General features: G+C 36.0%; 1 protein-coding gene across 1 annotated transcript in view; it reads left to right on the top strand.

The window, feature by feature from the left end:
• Positions 1-24,872, top strand: part of LOC121734930 — a 242,761-nt gene that overhangs the window by 27,421 nt on the left and 190,468 nt on the right. Inside the window, exons 2-4 of the mRNA XM_042125575.1 lie at positions 9,923-12,659; positions 13,038-13,125; positions 24,665-24,748. Coding sequence (XP_041981509.1) covers positions 9,984-12,659; positions 13,038-13,125; positions 24,665-24,748 — 2,848 coding nt within the window. The 5' untranslated portion in view covers positions 9,923-9,983. The remainder of the gene's footprint in view (positions 1-9,922; positions 12,660-13,037; positions 13,126-24,664; positions 24,749-24,872) is intronic.

The raw sequence follows: 24,872 nt of genomic DNA, 5'->3' as shown, positions 1-24,872 counted from the left end.
CAAGCTGAAATTGGTATTACCGTGAATGCTCTGTAAGGGTTGATTCAGACAGCAACGCGATGCGTAGATGTATTTCTAAATTTATAGTTGGGGAGGGGAAGAGGTGATTTCGGAATAAGCTCAAGCGTGTCAGATTAAGCTTGTACGGTATCTAAGGCTTCCGACATAATATTGTGTCTAGTTATCATGGTATAGAAATCAGATTTCTCACGTGGTGGCTTAATTTTCTTTTTAAATATTGAAATGTCATCGGATTTGTCAGATTAAGATAGGGGATAGGGGGGAGGGGATTCATATTTTCCTTAAACTAAGCTACGCAGATATTTTATTTTGCACTAAACTAAATGATTTTGTCCTTGTTGTCTGAATATATTTTCTTTTTCAAAACTTTAAAATGGCTGCAGTTTCGGAACCCACCGCTAAAATAAAAAACGATCTTATCATTTTTTTATCATTTTTACCTAGTGTAAAAAACCTACTAGGTCTCCATGACGCTCGAGTGACTACACAATTAGCACCTTCCTCTCCCCTACTAATAAATGGATTGCGAATCTGTCAAAGATTCGCAAGACGTCTCACGCAATTTAAATCTGTCAATTCCATACAAAATTTACAAATTTATGCCGCGCCGAGCCTCGCCTCGCCTCGCCTCGTCGCGTTGCGGTCTGAATTGATCCAACAATTTTTACATTAATTATAGGTAATACATTTTATTTATTTATTTATTTTTACATTTATCAATGTCCATGATACAGGAAACTCCGTTGCGCCAAAATTTGTTTATCGCGCAGGAACGGTATTTTTTCCGTCCTTTCTCGGGGCTCAAAGTATCTCCATACTAAACATCAAATTCGGTTTAAGTAAACCCTGATGAAGTGAACTCGTTCGCTCTTTCTGAAAACGTTAAATTTGTGAAATTTAATTTTGCGAGGATGGGAATAAATTGTTAAAGCTTTGGATAAAATCTTTTTTCGACCGAAATAATAGAGCAGGCCGATTATCGAAGACAAAAGTGCCAAGTAGTTAAAATTGTACTATTTTAGGCTTAATGTAGCATCATTCATTCTTCTATTTTATAGATTTGCTAAATGCTATTTATATGCATTATTATTTATTATAGATCAAGAATCAAGATGCATATTATAATCGTCTTTTACTTTTTAGGGCGCGATGAGACGTGCGCGTGTTCTGCGCGGGTTGTACTATAGCGTACAGCTATATATTTTTTTTTTGCTTATAATTATAAGCAAAAAAAATATATATAGAACAATAATTTATGGTATTTGGGTTATATTTAGTTAAAAACTACTTGTGGAAAATGAATATAATCATAAAAAACTGGTTTTGAGTGTGTAAAACACCCAATAAGTTTCAAGGCCCAATCTATGCTAAAAGGAAATAAATTGGTGTTAGCAGGACATGTAAGGGATGTAGAAGAGCTAAGAACTAATGGCGATGTTATTTAATACGAGCCAATATAATTCGCCGAACATCGGTGACTTTAGCACCAGTATGAAACAAGTTCAAACGTAAGTACTCTACCAACCAAAAAACGTAACTAAACATTTGATAAAGCAAGTCTAAACATTTTTATTCATTCTTACAGATAGATAATAATGATAGGCCATCGGGTTGGTGCTGGAGTAAAATGCAGCTGCGTTTATAATCAGCTGCTGCTTTAATCAGTAACAAAAATATGAGCAATACTTTATACTTGAAAAAAATAAATGTAATGTTTTTAAAAATCTTGTTTTTATTTATTTTTTACAACATTAATACTCTTGAAGAAAATCGGAGTCTGTAAATTTACTAAAACACTGCAAACATTCTTCATGTTTCTGAGTTAGGTACACTTTCAATCAATGAGTTTCTATAATAGTAACATAGAATATCATTGCTTTCACTATGAATTCTTTAACTTGAAAAACCTTTTTCATTCAATACTCTATCTCCAGCTTCTAAAAGATCAGTTAAACCAGAAGTAGTATCTGGTTTATCGTCATATTTTGTGAGTCACTATTTCTTCCAAGTTCCACCTGATAGGTACTTTGGATTTAAATGAAATATTCTATGAAACTATTACTGCAAGTTTTGTCCAGAGAGAGAGACCATGGTGATCCACCATTTATCAACACTAAAATAATAGTTAGGTACTCAATTAATATCTTTATAAAATGCAACTCAAATAAAAATTGACTTGACTGATAATGCAATTTTAGGTTATATCGAATCACATACTTTTTCATTTTTATAGCAGCTATCCATTTATATCTGATCTAATTTTCTAGTGGATTTAGGAAAAACATTAAATTTGTATACTGACTACCTATTTCTGCTGTTATTTTTGCAGTCTACGATACAAAAATAATTAAGACCAATTTCTAAAAATTTCAAAACAAGATTAACAAGTTTGATTAACTATTAGCTGAGCCCCTTTGGTTACATATTTTTGCCGTGGCAAGCGTGGCAATCGCTTTCTTTACCCCCTCCACTCACTTCGCACGCTCCGAATAGTAGAACAAGCGCGCCCTTAGGCTAGATTTACATGCGAACGCCCGAGTATATTTAATGTATGTAGCAAATTTTTAAATAGCGGCGACGTCATGCTGTAATTTACATACAATAATTGCTAGACAGTGATCTCGCGGTGTAGCTGCCAATCCGCGCGTTCGGGCGGACGCATATAATCAGCCTAAATGAGGACTATATGCGTCTTGATCATACATAATATCTATAGCAAAAGTTTTCGATAGAAGAATGAATGATGCTACTTTTAAGGGCCTGTTTCACCACTTTCTGATAAAGTGTCAAATAGGGTATTCACAACTTTTTTGATAGATTCTCCATACTTGATTTGTCAAGTTAATTGGTGGATAGCCTATACGTGGATAGGAAGTGGCGAAACAGGCACTAAGCCTAAAAATAGTAAAATCATTATTAGTACTGTACCGGTGACATTTTTCTTGTAAGTAAGACGTACAGTTGGCGATGAAGATGCCGCAAGTAAAACCAGATATTGTTTTTATGGAGACATCTGAAAGGTTTACGAGAAAAATTAAGCGCTCGGCAAAATAAATCGCTCTTGTAATGCGCGGGATTGGATTATGACACTTTTATGGTCGGTTTGATTTGTCTCTATACTACGTTAATGTCAGTGGAGAAATTTGAAATGGCAGATTGTTCTCCATTCATATTGTGATAAATTCATTTATGTGTGCGTCACACTACGCTAATGCATTCCCAGTCGACCAATCACGCAAAAGATAACGCGAAGTAGCGTAGTTTTATTAGTGTGTGCGTGCGTGTCTGCATAGATGGCGCTCGACCAATCACGTAAAAGATAACGCGAAGTAGCGTAGTTTTATTAGTGTGTGCGTGCGTGTCTGCATAGATGGCGCTCGACCAATCACGTAAAAGATAACGCGAAGTAGCGTAGTTTTATGCATTTGTGTAAGCCCGTGTACGTGTGCGCTATACCGTATTTTTTCTATTTGAGCCTACCCTGTCAATTGTCATAAATATTAGGAACGAGAGAGACAACAAATAATATTATGTAAGTACATAATCTAAGATTAACTTTACTAGTCTCAAAATATGGACTCGAGTGATATTAATCTAACTTTAATATCGTTTGTAATTTAATAATATCTAATGTGACATGTCGGAAGTCGTGGGTGGTGGCCTCCTCGCCCACTTCATGCACAAATATTGCTCGAAAAAAATGAGTTTGTTGCTTCTAACTCCTTCAGCGGAGCTAAAATGGTCACATTTAGCAATTCCTCTCAATCAATTCAGTAAATGAATTGTCTAAACTATCAAACTGACAAATGTTAAATTAGTACGAATTACTAGACATGAATTGCAAGCAGACTTGCGTCTTGCGATTTAAAATTATAATTCATAATATTATGGGGGCCCATTAAAGCTGCAGTGCTAAAATGGTCGCTTTGGAGAATCATATTTAGAATCATAATAAGATTCTTTTTTTTTTAAATCGCAAAATGCAAGTCTGCTTGCAATTCATGTCTAGTAATTCGTACTAATTTGACATTTGTCAGTTTGACAGTTTTGACAATTCATTTGCTGAATTGATTGAGAGGAATTGCTAAATGTGACCATTTTAGCCCCGCTGTAATCAGAAGAGCAGTCACTGGGATGAAACAAAGCAGTGGCTCTTTGCTAAATGAGCGAGGTAACCCTACGGTTACGAGTACCTAAAGGTGTGGGGAGCAATGAAGCAGGAACCTTGCAACCCAGGAAGAGTGACCTAATGGGGGTTACGGATTCACTTTTGAAAATACAGGGACCGCGACTATCGCTTACTAATAAGTGATCCTTCAGTTCGTTTGTTGGTTATTATCTACTTATTAGATAATATCGCATGAACCTAATATTTCCAAAGTAAGTAAAATGCAAATTTCAACCTAATTTAATTTGAAATTCTATTAAAAAGAACGCGTAGCCGATGGGAGTTTTTGATAAAAAGCAATTGGGAAACGTTTTCCTTCCGATAACGACAAAACGTTCTGTCATAAAAATTGATAAAAGCCAAACGGTATTGGACAAGCCAAGTTTCTATTAAAATTATACAAAATCCCTCGTGTGTCCGTATAAAATGGACGCGATCGTTTCGATTGATTGCCGATGACAATTGCCGCACCATGACACAATGACACGCGCCGCGGTGTCATGACGCGTAGCGGTGTCATGACGCATAGCGGTGTCATGACGCGCGGCGCTGTAGCGATGACACCGCGATAAACCCGGGTGTACAAGCATTTAATATGTATGCCTATATTTTGATGGCTATGGCTGTTAATTAAATATTTGTAGACTCTTTGTCCTGTTTATGTCGCTTTTTCACGTGGCAAAGTGAACGTATTTTTCGACGCAAAGTGATGAATTTGAAAAAAATATTTTTATTAACTTTAAATTAGGTCATATACTTCTTTAAATGCATATTTAAAAATCTTGTGTTTGTTATAAAACTCCTATCAAATGTCTGGCTTGTTAGAAACTAAAAACGGTCAACATTAATTATTTTTCATATCCTCAATTTAAACTTATAGGTAGTTATAGCTGACCAAAATGATAAACAGTGGACTCAAACATGGGCTTAAGAGCTCACCTGACTCTAAAAATCCATCATCGTCCTCTTCACACTCACTTCAGTCTTTCATATGCCAGGTGAAAAAGGACGGCGCGGAATCATCGCCGAGTTAGTTTTACTTGAATAAAAGACGAACTATAATGATTATAAAAAAAAGTGTTTTGAGCAAATTTAGGTATTATCAATACCTTTTTAGATATTAAAAAATATTAAAGAAAAGACAGCAAACTTCGAAGATCCAAGCAAAAATGTGTCTAAAACAAGGTTTTTTGTAAAAAGAAACTATCGAGCATTTTTTCAGTAATCGTGTTTTCGTCTTGAGCATTTAATCTTCATGAACTGAATTTACTTGTGTCAAAAAATCAGTTTTCTAGACCTTACAGATTTTGAGATCTAGGTTAAAGTATGTAGTCGAGTTAGGGTCATATGCGCTCTTAAGAATGTTCTCACATCTCATACGGAAACAAAGCTGCTAGATTAACTTATATGTTTATATTATTTGGCCACTTATGGATATTTCCAAAACTGTTCAATCGTTCCTCTAGATCAGCCTTTCCCAAAGTGGGCGATAACGCCCCCTTGTGGGCGCTGAAGGCCTAAAGGTTGTGTAAAGTCTTGGGGGTGATTTATGTCAGTACATTTTTCCGGGATAAAGGTGTCCTTAGCCTCTCCCGGGACTAAAAGTCCCCCGACACACCTTGACAACATTTTTATGGACTAAAATATTACTTTACTCTTAGGAATTATTTAAACTTAAAGTCAGTAAATATTATTTCATTACTTTTTAATGTTTTTTGGAGGGATTTTTTTTAAATTTCTTAATTTAATTTTATGATTGTTTTGATCGTTTTTAACATCTTCTTCTTCCTATTTATGGCTTCTTTGTGAAATGCCTATGTAAGAGTGTCATTGGTACTCTGCCTTAAAAGTTGGTTTAATTAACAAACAAGGGTATCTACGGTGAATTTATGATACTCGTAATGTACGGTGTTTTTAACATCAAATGGAACGCGGGGTATATAATGATTTATGTATAACTTCTTCTTCTTTTTTTTCTTTCCTATGGCACTTCGGCTATAACCATGGCCAGTGTCGAGTATAATATTATGGCGGGAAAACAATATTCTTTAATACAATTTTTTCTATATTATCGTCAGGTCAGTCAGGTCTAAAGTCTAGTCAAAGTATAAGTATAAAGTCAATACAGTCAAGAAGTCAAGTCGGTCGATTCAGTAAAGTGGTAGACGCTTTACTGAAACTTTCGATGGAGTTTTGGAGGGTGGGAACACAAAAGAGCACGTTTCTGGTTATTACATCACTTTCCCACACTTGTGCACGATAACGAATATCTAATGGTTAATATCCTACCAATTATTACACATTAAAAACCCAGATAACACAATTTTAGAAAAATAATATAAAAACACAACATCACTCTTTTACATTCTCCGCAAAACTCCCTTCTTCTTTTTGTTATGGCGGCCTCAGTGAGTCGCCAATATGTCAGAGTGACTTTGGGAAGACTTTATAAGTCATCTGTCACGCTGTCAAACTGACAGTTATAATGTGGCAGTGACCGAGAGTAGACGTGCGCTCTGCAGCTATAGTACTGGGTGTGTTAGCGAGCCTGCAGTACCCCAAAGACATTACAGTCACTATTTACTTCCAAGAAGTTACATCAATGTTTCGAAAACTTACAAGTTCCATCCATAATACCACCTGCCTCCTCATGTAGTCTAGTCACTTATTCACATCTACTATAAATTTCATCGATACATATAACATACATGACAGTTTGTCATAGATAAAGCTAACTAAACTACACAGTTATAATATTATGTTCTAGTTTGGACAACTTGGTGGTGCTGCAGCTGGTTGTAAACGGTAAACTATGAGTAGGTTTACTTATAAACAATGATAATCAGGTGATCAGCTTGCGATGTCCTAAGTCCTTACCAGCCTTGTAAATAACAATTAACAATATGTTTCCAACGCGGGAATCGAGACCTCTGAGTCAAGAGTCATGCTCTTAACCACTGGACCACGGAGGCGTTTATAATAATAATATTATAATCAGCACGAATATGAGTAAGATTTTTAAAATAATCATTATTCTCAACAAATTGTCATTATTCTAAGTAAACACGTCATTTTCCACAAATTTTGTCATTGTCATGAACAACAGTTTTTACTTAATATTAAATATCTCTTAAATTATTTAAATTTTTTTCGTGACTGTTACAGAAAGGGAATTCCATTTCGGTGCCTTTTAACACCAGAAACATTCAGAGCAATATATAAGGGTTTTTTTTAAAAAACACAATTTTTGGCCTAAAATAACATTTTGAGTAGATTCACCCTCCCACACCAACCCGCCGCCTAAAATTGACAACCCTAAGACAGTAGGTAATTATATCGCGGATTGGGCCGGAGTTATCCTACTTCCCCTCCTTTTACTATGATGAGGGCCAGGGTATAATGAATATAATTAAAAACTAATGAATCGATTTTAATCATTTATTTTCTTCAGTGAGTGACATCTAAGGCTATAATATATTTTATAGCCGTGCGAAGCCGGGGCGGGTCGCTAGTTTATTCATATTAAGCGTAAAATATTGCAGTCCAAAACTCCAAACTATGTTGGATTTATATTTATAAATATAAATCCAAATAAATATAGTTTGGACTACAGTGTAGATTTTGATGTAGTTTCCTATTCCTAAAAGCTGTCTTAATATTTCAACCAAAATTTCAACATCTTAAACAGTGATACAAGCACGTCCTAGGTTGTTGTAGTGAGTAAATATACGTAGTGAGTAGTGACACGGACGTTTCAATGGCATTATTTATTATTCTGTCTAACAGATGTCGGGCTCCGATTTGTGGTCGGCTGTGGTCAACCGAATTAACTACACTATGAATTGAAGACGTAAGTGGACGAAGTAGATAACTAACATTTTATAACATACAATTTTTTTTAAATAAGTAAATAAATATGCGTTTACATAATATGTAATTGTTATTTATATCAAACTTGTTACTGTTCTATCCTTTGTTTGCTTTTTGTTTCTTGTTTAACATTTCTAGTGTATTTTATATCTGTGAAAATTTGTACTTGGCCTTCCTGTGTTATTTTTAAACTACTTGTTAGTCTAGCTGTAAGTTTTCCTAAATGAATAAAAAATAAAATAAACGAACCTTGTAACTTATCTACTTGTAACTTGTAAACATCTGGCTGATCCATACTTAATATTATTGTCTTGTCTGTCTGTTACCTCTTCACGTCCAAACCACTGAACCGATTTAGCTGAAACTTGGTATGGAGATACTTTGAATCCATAGGATACTTTTTATCCCGGAAAATGTAAGGTTCCCGCGCGATAAACGAAATTTGTCGCAACGGAGTTGCGGGCGTGATCTAGAGTAGATAATATATCTAGATATTCATAAAATCCACATTTTTTATTTCAAATAATTTTCCTGGTCCTAAAGCCTCCATTTGTGCTAAAAACTAACATTTTCAAATCGTTAGTTACCCACTTCATCCCCTTACGTATTTAATAGACAGACCTATGTATTAATTTACAATTATGTAAATTGATACACTCAGTATCATAGCGATATTTATTCTAAGACGATTGTAGCTATAAATAAATTCTTGGAATATCTCGGAGCGTGCTCGAGGGATTTCTTTGCAGTCTAGTTCTTTGTTATCTTAATAGACGTAAGCACAATACTCGACGTATACGCATTCATACATTAATAAGGTACACGTAAGAAACAAGGAGGAACGTTGAAAGGTTATAAAACAATGAAGCCCAGACGCGGCTGCTCTCTTTATTAGATTAAAGGTGTGTACGCACTTGGATGCCGCAGAAATGACGCAAGAGATGTGACGTCACTTCTCTGTCATTTGCTTGATACTTCCTCTTATGTATTAGGAATTATCATTAGTTACTGATATTTCACCAAGATAAAACTGAAACGGAAGTCGATGCTATGTGTAAAGGATTGTTATTGTTTTGTCATATCGTTTAAAAGTCTATTTAGATACTTTGTTGTCCTTAATGATTAAAATGACCTTACAACTTAAAAGTGACACAAAATTAACCACAATGAGTTTCTTTTATAGACTTTACGGTCTCTGATATTTCTCTTCAATACGAGTTATATTTTGTATTTAAGAATATATATTTTTTTTGTATAAAAAAAGTATTAAATAATATTTGGGCTGCCTGACGTCACACAGATTCTTCCTACTGTCACGTAGTGCGTACACGCCCTAACTTGACAAAGGACAGTGGCGTCGCTGCTTAATTATTACGTCTGAACACAAATCATCTCGCTCGTTTATTATCACCGCAGATTCCGAATCGCCAGACTATTTTTATACTTCTTTTTAATTAGGAAACTAATCGTTCTCCATTTTAATCTATTTGTCTGAGGAATACACTTTTTATTGGATCTTAGTATTGTTGTTTTTACGAACTCTCAAGGTATTACGCAGGAAATTGTCTTTGGTTGGATATACTTATTTAATACCTTTGGATATTTATGTTAATAGAGTTTGCGGTTGAGAGCTAGTGTGCTTAAGTTCTTGATGGACTATTGTATATTCTTAATGTGTAGGTGTTTGAGGTACAATGCACAACATAATGAATACTTGAGAGCTATTGTGTTTGACCTTATTCCCTTAATATCGATTTTTCTCGGGCGCTGCTCATATTTAAAGTTTAAAATCCATGCTTCAAGTTTACATTACAAGTTTTCAACGAAATATTTTGACTTATGTGAGTTTTTCCTTTGTTCCAGGATGTGAATATCATCGGCCGATACATCAATGACGGTAAAATTTGCATGACCACGGCAGACAATGCGGTCTCAAACTGCTAAACCCTTGACTAAAAAGGGTGCTTTAGGAAAAACAACCTTCAAAACAAGTGCCGCAGCAAAACAGACAAAAAAGAAAGTATCGCCGAAAAAGTTAAAGACTATACAAAAATCTGTTGCGAAGTCTCCGAAGAAAAATGCTGGGGCTAGTGAATCTGCGAAGGTCGGTAAAGACGGGGAACAAGCCAACCAAGATAAACCTGGTACATCGGCAGATACCAGCAAGCCTGAATGCTCTAAGACCAGTGTATCGAGAGAAAATTCTCCTTCAAAGAAAGCAAAGAAAGACGTCACTGAGAAAAAAGATAAGGCTAAAGCGGCATGTAAAAAAGTTGTGGCCAAGAAATCTGTTAAAACTACAAAATCTAAATTAAATTCTAAATTGAAAATTGAGGAGGACGATGATGCAAAGTACAAAATAAATTTAGATTTACTCAAGAGAGATGCGGCGAAATCGAAAGCAAAATCTAATGTAAAGAAAGGAAGTACGGCTAATATAAAGAAAAAGGACAGTGAAATCATCAAACAGACGGACCAAACTGGAGATGAAAAAATTAAAGAAAAAATTCCAAATAGTAGCAAAACCGAAAATAAAATTGATAAGCCTGATACAATAGACGAAAAGGGAAATGAAAATGAGGAATCCAAACTTAGTGTTCAGATTGAAAACAAAGATAATTCAGTGACACCGACCAAAGCTACTAGTGCCACTTCAAATAGTTCACCAGAGACACCAAAAGTAGAGCATGGAAGGCCACCAAAGTTTTTTATATCTAGTCGGTCTCCCAGGACGGTTGACATCGACGTCAAGTGTTGTAAGAATTCAAAAGGTAATTTGAGTGTTTCTGAGAGATTTTTATCTATGAAATGTGAAACAAAAAATGATGATGGCAGTGCAAAAAATACTACGAATAATCTCATATCACAGGGGCCTGAAATCGATGTTTACACTTTTACTGAAAAAGTTGATTCTCCGAAAAGTATTTTATCGGATTTTCGATCACCAGTAAACAAAAATGTAGGCAGAGTACGGCCGATAGCCAGGGTCAAAGGGACTGTTATCAATAAGAAATCTGATCCCGAAAGAAAAAAATACTCTCCACACAGACCTATAGAAGAAGTAGTCAAACAGCTAAAAGCCAAAAGGTCTGAGGATGTTGTCGATGATAGTGATGGCTTTGACGCCAAAGGTCTGGGATTAGGGGCGCTATCGATTGAAAAAGAGTTTGATGAAAGTCCTAAACCAATTGTAAGTAAATCATATAAGATGGTGGCTCGCAAATCTAGTATCACCGGGAAGCCATTTAGCCCTATTCATTTTCCTGACCAGGATGATGCTGCTGAAAAAAGTGAAACTAAACATACACCGAAAGTAAACAATTCTAAGAAAATTGCTTCAAAATCAAAATCACAACCTAAAAAGACTAGCTCGTCAGATGATGAAATCGATGATTCAACTTTTTCATTAAATAAATCTAGAAAATTCACTTCTTCAGATGAAAGTCTTAGTGACTCCAATGATGAGATTGATAGTAAAGAATCTTCAGGTTCAGACAACCCAAAGAATAAGAAAACTAAAAATAAAAAGTATAAAAGAATCACGGATTCAGCAAAGAAGAAGACGTCGAAAGAATTAAAAGAGCTATCTAAAGACTCATTGATTGACATAAAAGATGCTACAGCACTACTTGGTAACGAAAAACCGAGTAAGAGGCGGCTTAAGCTTTTATCTATGTGGTCAGGGCCGAAAAGACATAGAATGGCATCTCTAAACGCTATAGCCAAAGTACACTGTCTATACGAAAACGAAAGTAGAAGTCACATGGAATTAGGTCTGATGAAAACGGTCGATAACCGACCGGTGATGCCATCGACATCGAAGCAAAGCACCGTCAAAAAGAGAGATACAAAGCAGAAGGAAATCGAAAAACAAGACAGCACTTCAGAATCAGAATATGAGAGCAACAAAAAGGACAAAGAAAAAGATAGCTCAGAAAGTTCTGACGACAGTAATCCTCCCCAGAGAACTTTACGGGGTGTGCCGGGAATACGAAGCGCAGGAAAGTATTGGGATCCAAAGTCTTCGACATCTTCCAGCGACGATAGCGAGCTAGAATCGAAGCCCAGAAATTCGAGCGCAGAGAAAAAGAAATCTGCCAAATCTACATCACCTAAATCTGAAACGGAAAAACCTTCCAAAATGAAGAAAACCGCCGGCGTGCCGGTCAAGAAGAAACGTAGTAGGAACGAGGTAGTGATGGATTTAAAGGATATGGTGGTCCAAAAACGTATGGCGAGTCTGAACGCCACGGCAATTTTGGCCGCTAGCTACGAGAAGCGCTCCCCGAAATCGAGCAAGGACGACAGCACCTCCGATTCGTGCAGCGACGAGTCGTACGTCCAGAAGCCAAAAAACGGCGTAGGCTCCGGCGTCAAGTCAGAAATAAAAAACGAGGAGCCAAAAAAGGAGCCAGAAGAACCGACCGTATCTGACACTAAGCAGAAGGTGGAAGTGATCGTCAACCAGGATACAGATGTGACGATCACGGGGGTGTACTCCACCCATCACCACGAGGGGTTCTGTACCGTCTCCGGGATGCAGTACCGCATCTCCTCCACCAGTCATACCCAGACTACGGCGACGGCTAACTGTGAGAAAGTGAGTACAGAGTAGTTATTGAATACACATTACACATGTAACATTATAAATAAAAGTTTTCATTCGTTAAATAATTTGCCAAACTAGATTTGGTCTCTTTATTGAAAAGGAATAATTACTGCACTACATTTGCATAATATGCAATTTATATGCAAATGCTTATAATCCGATGTCTACTTATACTACTATACATACTGCAATTTTTCAATGAAGATTTGCGTTTGTACAGTAGCAGGCTTACAAGATTGGATTGAAACATGTTTTCCTACATATATCAGATGCACTCCATTTTTAATCTGATCCACTCCAGAATCCACTGGCGCCCACTACTATGTAAATCTCTATTCAATTTCCATACTAAGAGAAGGTTCTTTTCAGGAGGGTTGCTCTCGCGACGATAACCGGTACACGCCCTTATCAGCGTTATCATCAATGAAGCCGCCGGCAGACCACCCCCATCATCCAGGTAAATATTGAATGACAGTATCGTTCGGTCCCAAACTTGGCCCCGATCCAAGTATGCCTGTAATGCAGTCTCATACTGCGGTCTGAATGGCCATTGTGTTTTTTATAACATGAATTTTTAAGTTCGGCATCGTTAGCTTCATATAAATGGGAGCGCTTAAACGTGTACATTAACGTCAACTTGTATATCATGAGTTTATTTGCGTTAAGAAGGCAGTAAAACGAAAAAGAGAAAATAAAGAAAAGTTTCACGAGTATGTTATGCCACGCATAAACCATCTTCCTATTAAAACACAGCCAGCAATTTTAAATTATGTATTACTTTGTATAAATGACTGTTTCGATGCGAAAAGGCCTAAGTTAAAATATGTTAAGTAGGGGGAAATTACTACCAAAAACGACATCTATCAAAGCAAATGGATAAATAAATAAACCCCCACACACCCCCACCACAAATAAACAGTTTGAATTAAAAGTAAAAACTAATTTAAACATTGAATTCGATATAAAAGTCGACTTATCTTCATTAAAAATCAGTCGCACCGGAATCTCTACTTATTGGCTTAAATCCATTTGAACTCTTTTAAACCGACCAAAGTTTGTTAAAATTAGAATAGTTGGAGAATATTTAACGACCTCTTAAGCGATGAAAGTACTCGCTTTATGGACGTAATAAATTTAACTATTTGATGGGTCTAATATGATTCGAATTTAATTATTATGAATATAGAAAAAGCTTAATGATTTATAAGTGCCATCTGTTTGTGGTTTGCCCATGTGCTTCCCATTAAGATTTGATAAAAGGGTTAATTTATTCTCTACTACTGCCTTCGTAATTCTACTTATTGATTGCCTAATGTTTATTTCTCGGTTATTTTGTTGGAGTCGTAAGTTATAATTATTGTCATAATATTCATTCATAATAATATTCATATTTTAATTTGACACAACAGAAACTTGTACATAAAACTTTTTCACGACTACTAAACTGATTTTGACCAAAAATGGAATGGTAGTATTTTAGACTCTGTATTTATACATTCCTAAAAGGTACCGTTTCCACTAGTATTTGTATGATATGAAAGATCATAGATGTAACAAAAACAATGTTAGGATTCTCCACTGAACTGTACCCACCTATCTAAACTTTGAAAATAACACTCAACCCACGAGCCTCACGTTAAACCCGGCAACCCTATATATGCAGATTTCGCCTGTATTCCAAATTGGATGGAAGTTTTATATCGCGTTTAATCTCGACAGAAAGTTTCAACAGTAGAGAACACATTCTTTGATCAGCGTCCGGCACCGTGCCAACTCGGGCTACTATACCGTAAGCGCGTTTGTCTCCAGCTTATCTAAACTCCCTGGTTGACAGATATTAATGAAATTTTAAAATAGGTATATATTATACCATCATAATTTACCCCTTCGCAGGGTAACGTAGTCATGGCACCGGTCTCCTGCGACATCTGGCTAATTTTTTGTTATGTGGGAGAAATTAAAAAAACTTTTTATTAATAGAAGGTCCCCATTGGTCTATCGTTAATTCCACCTACCTACCCAAAATTAAGAATAATGGCGTACAAAATTTTCGCATTTTTAAGAGTTTTTAATTGGTAGTAATGTCCTAAAAATGGCCAGACTCATAGTGAACATCTGTCTAGTATTCACATTGGAACAAATAAGGGTTGATAAAGCCATTTACAGTAGGAATAACAGACCAATCATTCCAAAATCAAAATATTTATTTCTAAATAGGTTAACAAAGTTAACACTTTTAGAACGTCGCGTCTACATGAGGCCTACCACCTTCCCAAATCCTTTTCTAAAAACCCATTGGTTATAGTACTACTGAGATATTAAACCAAAATATTCTTTAAGTTTGTTAGTATTTTCAGCTACATCTAGCTTAGTTCAGTTAGCAAACAACTGGGACAGTAACGACATCATAAGCTCGATAGTCGATACTCTGCGGGGACACGTTCCACTCTTCCTCAGATTGAAAATGCCTTTCTCTAAGGTTTTGTATTTCAAACTGCAATAGAAATCGAAGCATTAAGAACACAATGTAGGCAAGTTATTTACCTTCAAGTAAAGATATAAATACGATTATACGACTTTGAAGATGTTTTCAATAAACTGGGGTTATTTAATACATTGGAATAGTGCTATGACTAAACTGCGTTTAATCTGTTTTGACCTGATTGTACCAGAAGGATTGTTTTTCAAATGTTTGTTTCTTTGGTACGCTCTCTTGTCACAGAGCTTGAGAGATAAGACTGTGGTGAAAGTGACACTGAGTATATAAAAGCGGTCGGGTTTTTGTTTTTAATAATTTAAGACGTTGGCTAAACAAATCCGTAGTTATTATGTTGTTTCTTCAGCAGTAATATTATGAAGTATGAACCTACTTTTAACCCAGTGATTGTTTATATCAAATGGTGTCAAAGCTACTTCACCGACTTTAAAGTGAGAGCAAGAGAGTCAGCAGGTCTTTCTCTCCAAATCCTTCGAACCCTAGCACGCAACAGTAAAATATGTAGGGAGTACACGGGATAAGAAGACATAGGCTAAGTACTTTTTGTCGCAAGAAAATGGAAGGAACTGTATTCCTTCGGTATTCTGTGTTGCGACTTGCGTAGCAGAGATTAAATTTTACGTGGTGGAGCCATGCTTCGGCAGGAATGGGCCTGCTCGACCGGAGAAATACCACGGGCTTACAGAAAACCGGCGTGAAACAGCGCTTGCGCTGTGTTTCGCCGAGTGTTCCCGTAGTAAATATGCAAATGCATATAATCCGAAGTCTATCATCTCATCTATAGTTTGTGCGTTTTATGATGATATGCGTGACACATTATAATTGACAATAGTAGGGAAGTTACCTAACAAAAATTAATCGATAATTTAAAAATATCAAATCACTTCGTAAAGGAATTGCAATCGAAATTATCGATTTCGTACTGACATTTCAGTGGTGCCGGCGATTTAAGATGGCCGCCCTTTTTAATCGATTTGATTTCGATTCAACAGAGTCAATCTCTATTGACATAAGTTCCGTTTCATGCATCGGACATTTTTCAAATGTTTTCGTAACAATAATTTTATACTCCTATTTCACAGTTAATATTTATAATTTTACTAGATGTCCCGCGCGGCTTCGCCCGCGTAAATTAGAAATTTTACAGAATCCGTAGCTACATTTTCCCATAAAAAATATTTCCCCCGTTTTTCCCACATTTTCCTGAGTTTCTTCTGTCGTATTAGTCTTAGAGTAATAATATAATATAACCTTCTCGATAAATGATGAGTCTTACTCGATAAATGATCTATCTAACACTGAGATAAGTTTTTAAATCGGACCTGTAGTTTCTGAGATTGACGCGTTCAAGCAAACATACTCTTCAGGTTTATAATATTAGGTAGATATAGATTTTTTTTAATTATCGCTTGACAAACTCGAGTCTCGATCTAAAAGACTATGAAATGGTATAATATGGTAGTGATGATGATGATGAAGAATGTAATTTGCATAGTAGCATATGCTTTCTGTTCTTAAAACAACGCCGAAACTCCCAAACTTGTATCTATAAAGAATCAGGAATTCTCTCAGCACCTTCCGAACCACGGTATACCAGGTATATCTCGGTGCAAAATCTTACTTGTTGGTAGCATATGCTTAGAATACTTCTCACGAAACCGAAGTCACCATATGTTTCCCTATAAGTTTTGAGGAGTTCCCTCGATTACTTATGGATCCTTCATCAGATCACCACTTTTCTGAATATAATACCAAATTGGGATGATAACCTATATACCAAAAGAAAAATTTTGAAAATCGGTTAACAAACGGCGGAGTAATCGTTGAATATAAGAAAACGAACATAACACCTCCCCCATTTTGAAAGTCGGTTAAAATTGTAGCTTATGTGTTATTTATTTAATATTTTAATCAGCACATGAATTGAATAACAAATTTTTTTTCAAATTAATCGTAGCACCATCTGTCAGGACAAACTAAAATTAAAATAGAATAATATTGAATGCGATGATAGCGCCGTCCGCCGGATCTAATGTAAAACATTCCAAAATCAACAACTCCTTATAAATAAGAAATTAATTGAAAAAACATTTTCCAGTAGACCAAACTGTAAATCTAAACCATTCTCGAATCTCCACGAACACACACAAAAAATTTCATCAAAATTGGTCCAGTCGTTTAGGAGGAGTTCAGTCACATACACACGCACACAAGAAATATATATATTAAGATATTAATAAGTTAGCATTTAGCAACTTTTCATTTTTATTCATTTACAATTATTATAGAAACATTTGTTTTTGTATCTACAATGGAATATAATGGATAGAATATAATTTATTACATTTTGTTTTTTTTGTTTTCTTGTAAAAAAAACCCGTAGCAAGGAATATGAAAACTGTCACACATATCAGCTTAAAACGCACAAACTATAGTTCGTTAATATTTTGATAACGCTTTCACTCTTGGCGTTTGTCATAAATAGTCCTGGGCGTGGATGAATTTCAGGTGGATCGTGGATTACCAAATGAGCCGTAGTTAATATGTAATTACAATTGTATTTGATCCCTAATCCCAATCCAATGTTAAATTGATATAGGTATCTGTTTAAATCTGATATTACTAAACCACAGATTATTAAATAGGTCTAATGGCATTTCAATTTGTCCATACTAATATTATGAAGGTGAAAGTGTGTCTGCCTGTCGGTCTATCTGTATGTCTGTTACCTCGTCACGCCCAAATCGCTGAGGGTAATACTTAGAGTCCCAGAAAAAGACATAGGATACTTTTTATCCCAAAAAAATGGAGGGTTCCCGCGCGATAGACGCAAAATTTTGGCGCAACGGAGTTGCAGGCGTAACTTTGCTATAAATGTAGAAAAAGGTAATATCAAATGAATTGCTTTTATTCCTCTTATTCGCGTTGAATGGCCGTCATAACCTAATAAAACTGTTTGTATTTAGGTCAACAAAATATATAGAAGCCAATTAAACCACATTTTAATAGGTCGGATCATCCTTAAAACTGCACGTTATTCTAGGAAAAACATGCAAAACTATCTATAAATGCCCTATTTTGAGCCTTCTAGTTTTTAAAATCTTTAGGTTGTATATTATAATATTCCTATTTAGGATCTTTGTGTTAAGTAAATAAATACTTCCATACTAATATTATAAATGCGAAAGTGTGTCTGCCTGTCTGTCTGTCCGTCTTTGTCTGTCAGTCTGTCTGTTACCTCTTCACGCCCAAACCGCTGAGCCGATTATGCTGAAATTTGGCATGGAGATACTTTGAGTCCCGGGAAAGGACATAGGATACTCTTTGGCCCGGGAAAGTATAAGGGTTCCCGCGCGATAAACGAGTTAAAAATAAAATACCAGAAAATAAGAACGTGGAGTTATATTATCGAAATTCAAAAGGAGCTTATAATATTTACCTCATAAATGCTAACGCCAATACACTGGGTATTGGCGTTAAATACTAAATAGAACGCAGTGTATAATTCCCTGGCCTGGTGCTAAATGCGAGCAGTAATTCTGGTGTTCGGCCGATGTAGCCATTAAAAATGCAGCTCTCTCGAGTACCTGTTAAGTCAGTCGGATCGGAAACACGAATCGATTCCCGATTGTTTAAAATTCATATTGAAAACTCTTTGGTGAAAGTTTACGTTTATTGATTTTGGTGAACTGATACCCTGTTTCTGGGTGATTTCGATACTTAGTAGTTTTTTTTTTATGATAGCATTGTTTAATAGCTTTGTCTACACTGTGCCTTTTTCTGTTCGTCAAGGGCATGCGTTATAGCGCAGTCAATGCAACGTGAACGAACGTGCAGTCAAAGAACGTGAGACATGCCCGCGACGCATGCCCTCTGACCGTAAGTATCCAAAAAACAAAAATGACAATGTTGGCGTTGCGTTAGAATTTTTTGTTACGTTCAATTATTGAATGTGCCAAAACGAAAGTTGAATGAAAGAAGATGACGAAAATTGAAGACGAAAGCGCATAGTGTGGACATAGCTATTGGTTAACTGTTAGATATCAGTCGATCAAAAGCGCTAGTTGATAAACTCTTGTCAAAAATCTTAGAAACTGAGCATATTAGTGTTATAATAATAATAGCAAAGACAAAATGTGGAGTTGCGTGACTTATAAATACTTTGTTCAGACATTATTTCAATAGAAAATATACAATTAAATTAATGTTATTGCATTTCTTACTAGCATGAATAATTGATAGCTCAGTAATAATTGATTATATTAAAGTTTTCAGTACATTACACTTTAAAATTTGAGACCGTGGCATCTTTTTGCTTATAATATTCTCGAATTCTATCATGGATGTTATAATATATTTTGCGTTGTATTGTAATTACATCATAATGTATTATGTTGAAATTACATGAGTCGATTTTCGCTGCTTGTCGTTGGAAAAGTTGCATAGGAAAAACTGTCTAAGCGACGTGATTTATTCAATTTTGGTAGAGCGCCGAAAATTCCGTATCACGTAGAATATGTACCGTCGCGTCTTTTGTATATTTTCATGTAAAGTTTATATTCCGAAAACGATCTTTGTCCGCCAGCATTTCGGTGAATTAAGAAAATAGAGGCTGGATTGTTTTTCATAACTTAATTCTTCATTATTGATGGTTTCTAAGAAAATTAAAACATTTTTCCTTTTTTTCATTTCGTTTAAGCCAATTTACCTTTGGTGCTTGTATTTGGTAGTATCTATTTGATATTTAGGAAAAATAGGCGTTGTTAGTGACGAATAGAATAGTAATATTTTATTTTAGGTCCCCTTGTTTATAATTTAATTTACTAAGCGCATTTCATTAAATAATGATGATGGTAAAAACTATGAAAATAAAAACGCTTATCTGCGTAAAGCTAATAAAATATTATATCATTTCAACATTTAGTTATTGGAATATTCTCGTTTGGTTTTTTATTGGTTTATTTTAGATAATATATTAGTTTGTCATTCCGTATGTATGTAATATCGGCCATTAAATAGAACATCGGCGCGATAAAAATAAATACGCACAAACTGGGCCGCGTTTACGAGAGTTCTTCGTGCCAAGGTTAACTCAGAGATTACAACATCATCATCGTTTATGGAATAAAATGTAAACACTAACGGCCGTTCCCAATATTTGATCTATCTCTGGTTTTGCCCTACTAGAGATAGGAATAGCTCACAATTGACATAAAATATATGTCTCTAATGTCTAATTTGAGTTATTCCTATCTCTAGTAGGGCAAAACCAGAGATAGATCAAATATTGGGAACGAACGGCCGTAAATGACACCCGCTATGTCGTTGCGCTAAATCAAGTCAATTCGAATATTGCGCGGTAACCGTACATTTTTCCGGGGTAAAAAGTATCCTATGACCTTTCCCGGAACTCAAAGTATATCCAGACCAAATTTCAGCAAAATCGGCTCAGTGGTTTGGGCATGAGGAGTTAAAAGACAGACATAATATCGCATTTATAATATTAAGTAAGAGCAGATAAGTATGGATATTACTTATGAGTATGATGTAGAATGTAGATAAAGATTTGCGCACAACATGCTATACGTGGGAGAGCCATGCTTCGGCACGAATGGGCCGGCTCGACCGGATAAATACCACGTTCTCACAGAAAACCGGCGTGAAACAGCGCTTGCGCTGTGTTTCGCCGAAGGAGTGAGTTTACCGGAGGCCCAATCCCCTAACCCCTACCCTATTCCCTTCCCTTCCCTTCCCTACCCTCCCCTATTACCCTATTCCCTCTTAAAAGGCCGGCAACGCACTTCCAGCTCTTCTGATGCTGCGAGTGTCTATGGGCGACGGAAGTTGCTTTCCATCAGGTGAACCGTTTGCTCGTTTGCCCCCTTATTTCATAAAAAAAAAAACAAAAAACAAGATAGATGGACTAATGGAATATGCTTGGGACACATCACACAAGTTATGCAACTTTAAACGAGATTTCGGCTTCTTCGGTTTAGATCACTAAAAAGCATAAGTATTTGACAATAAACTGCGAAACAATTCGGTCATCTTGAAACAAGAATCTCCGTCGTCGTCCCACTTTCAAAACGGCGGGCTGCTTAAAAATGACATTTCATTACGCTTTGTAATACATAATTAAAGTCTAAACAGCATAGCCTATTTGTTATCTGAGAGAAACCCAGCTTTAGCTAACACAAAGGCACGCCGGGAAAATGAAAACGCGGAAAGACTGAAAGTTGTTGAGTTAATCACGAAAGCTGAGCTAGAATCGGTTTTCTCCGCTTCGGATAATAACTGGGTTGTATGTTTATTTTTTTCTGTTTAAGTGTATCACTATGTAGCTGTAAGTGTATTCTGAATTTTCATGAGTCATAACACATTTCATAAAAAATCAGTATTATTCATAAAGTTAATATACCTAGCGGAATAGAGCAACCATCTCGAGCTGTCAAACGAAACCGAAATTGGTTTTCATCTGTGTGAAAAATATGTGTATTGTGTACGTATACACTTACACAAGCATGATTGAACATGAATTCTATGAGATTAAATTGTCAACGTGCGGCACGTGCCGACTGGACGTCAAAAAAAGAGTGCTGCTGTCATGTATCACACGTCTCTTTTTACCACGCAGTGTTACTGATAGTGACATCTCTCTTGCTCAGGCCTTTGTTTCTCTATTCCGCTAGGTATATTAACTTTATGGTATTATTAGAACGAGAATATGTTAATACTACCAGTGCCCGCGACTTCGTTCGCGTGAAATAGTTGTTGTGGGCATCATATTTATTTTGGCGAACAACTTCCTCAGCATTATAAATTATAGCTGTTACCTACGACTTCGTCTGCGTCTATGTCATTAATGCATTCATTTGGACCAAATTTGATTCTAAGACCATAAAACGATTACTGTGAGTTGATCTTAAAGGATAGACATGTACCTACTATCACGGACATTTTATTAGATCAATAAAAGAGGAATAATTCTTCCACGCACCCAAAAATGGGTATCTTGGACAGTTTTTGGAGCGCACGCAACGAAAGCTCTGAAAGATGAATCATTTTCCCCGCTTTTTTCCACATTTTCCTCAAATACTTCGCTCCTAAAAGTCACAGCGTGATGTTATATATGTTATGTTTGTTCCTATAGCCTCGATAAATTGGCTATCTAACACTGAAAGAATTTTTCAAATCCGACCAGCGGGGCTAAAATGGTCACATTTAGCAATTCCTCTCAATCAATTCAGCAAATGAATTGTCAAAACTGTCAAACTGACAAATGTCAAATCGGCGGGGCTAAAATGGTCACATTTAGCAATTCCTCTCAATCAATTCAGCGAATGAATTGTCAAAACTGTCAAACTGACAAAATAATGTCAAATCAGTACAAAAATACAGAAATGAATTGCAAGCAGAGTTGCATTTTGCGATTTTAGAAAAATGAACCATATTATGATTCATATCATGATTCTTCAAAGCGACCATTTTAGCCCCGCAGTACTTCCTGAGATTAGCGCGTTTAAGCAAACATACATACTCTTCAGCTTTAAAATAATATTAAAGTAATTAGTATAGATTTACTAGATGCCCACAAGTCTCAAAATCCGTTTATCCCGGGGAACCGTACATCCCCGGGACTCAAAGTATCTCCATACCTTTCAGCATAATCGGTTCAGTGCTTTGGTCGTAAAGAGGCATCAGACAGACAGACAGACACACTTTCGCATTCATAATAATAATACTATGGATTTCAATGTCACGTGTAGACTTCTCAACGTGCCGAAACATAAACATACTGTTGTCATCAACATCTTCATCTTGTACTGTTAAAAATAACCCAAAAATTGTTATCTCCTTGCTCTAATTAGGTAATTCTTTAGTCTATTTCCTGTTATAAAGATTTATGTCGGACAAACACAGCTCGAGCTGTACAAATTCCAAAATAAAGGTTATTTGAAGTCTTTCCGAGAAAAATTGTATAAAACCTATCTGTGTCCATTATTAAGCTTTCGTTGGAAGTTAAACACGAAACTCGCCAGTGGACGGAAAAACTGGATCAAAGGGATTTCCACGACGACACTCAAATGTAACTGAGTTGATATTGTGTTGCGACTCAAATACCTCCGTGATTTATTGGGGAGTTCTAAAATATATTGTTTTATTGTACTTAAACGAATTTAGTAGTCAACTTTTTTTTTATGAATTAAGGAGGTGAACGAGCAATCGGGTCATGCTGATGGAAAGCAACTTCCGTCGCCCATGGACACTTGCAGCATCAGAAAAGCTGCAGATGCGTTGCCGGCCTTTTAAGAGGGAATAGGGTTATAGGAGAGGGTAGGGATGGGAAGGGAATAGGGTAGGGGATTGGGCCTCCGGTGAACTCACTCACTCGGCTAAACAGCGCTAGCGCTGTTTCACGCCGGTTTTCTGTGAGAACGTGGTATTTCTCCGGTCGAGCCGGCCCATTTGTGCCGAACCATAGCTCTCCCACGTAAAAAATGTTTGTACTTAAACGAATTTACTACTAAAAGCCAACGTTTTTTTGACAAAATATAGAGATTAGACGTTATAAAATAATGTTCATAACCTTACTTTTCTTTTAGCCTGCCTAGGCGGTATGTGCAAAATTAAATTAATTAAATTCAAAATAAAATTGGCGCTTAGACTGTTGTATTGACTAGCTTAGTAATCTTCGATAATATGTAAACGTATACAACAAACAAAATAGGTAGTTCAGATACGTTACTTTCTAATCTATTATTTATTAAACTCAAAGCATAAAAATATTATTTGTTCAGTAGTACTTACTTATGTTTTGGATGTGAACATTAAACATCATAATGTACTAAACATTTATGTAGGCTGTTATTTCACGCCGACCCTATGTCGTTTACCGGCTAAAACAATTCAGCCGCCCCAAAACCCGCAATCTTGAGCTCAAACGTAATTATTTTTGAAATATAGGTGGGGAACAATAAAAAATGGCGTTCGCATTATGTTAGTACTCGTACGGCTAAAAGCGATTTCATTAAAGCGACCGCATAAACGCTCGCCCACCTGCTGTTAAGTATTAAGCGACAAATTAGAGGCTAGATATTACAATGCACACTTGTTATTATAATTTTATGCACTCGCATTTTCTTCATGTTTTATTGTTAATTTGTTGGGTTTATTGGAGATTGGATACTACTTCTACAAGTACTAAACTCGGCATTTATGATACTAGTGTAAATGACAACTAACAAACTTGGCATATAGTGTAAATGTCGCTTGTATGGACAGTATTATTGTAAGTGACAGTTAATTGCCTATTGTCGCTTACACTATTATGCGTATAATAATAATTGATAAATAGGTATCATTGTATTTCTAATTGGTGTGTCAAATAAATAATCACGTGATGTTTTTTAGCATTTTCACTAACCCCCTTTCCTCTTGGTGGCACATTACATAGTGAGGTTGAAAACTAAAATTAATTTAAAAATATATTTTTTTCTAGTTCCTGAGCTGGGCGGGCTGACTCGTCGTCCAGGATGCTCCAGCGCCTTCTCAGCGCCCTCGCCCGCTGCACATCATGATCCAGGTAACTTCTTTTATTACTATCTATAGTGAAAACTGTGACTCAGTGTCGACAATTTTATTCGTTATACAAATTTTCTATGAAGCTCCATGCCGAGCTTTGACTACACGATTTTAACTTTGCAAAA

This window comes from Aricia agestis, chromosome 16 (assembly GCF_905147365.1).
Source record: "Aricia agestis chromosome 16, ilAriAges1.1, whole genome shotgun sequence".
Taxonomy (NCBI): Eukaryota; Metazoa; Arthropoda; class Insecta; order Lepidoptera; family Lycaenidae; genus Aricia; species Aricia agestis.
The sequence above is the reverse complement of the archived record's forward strand: the minus strand, read 5'-3'. Positions and strand labels throughout refer to the sequence as shown.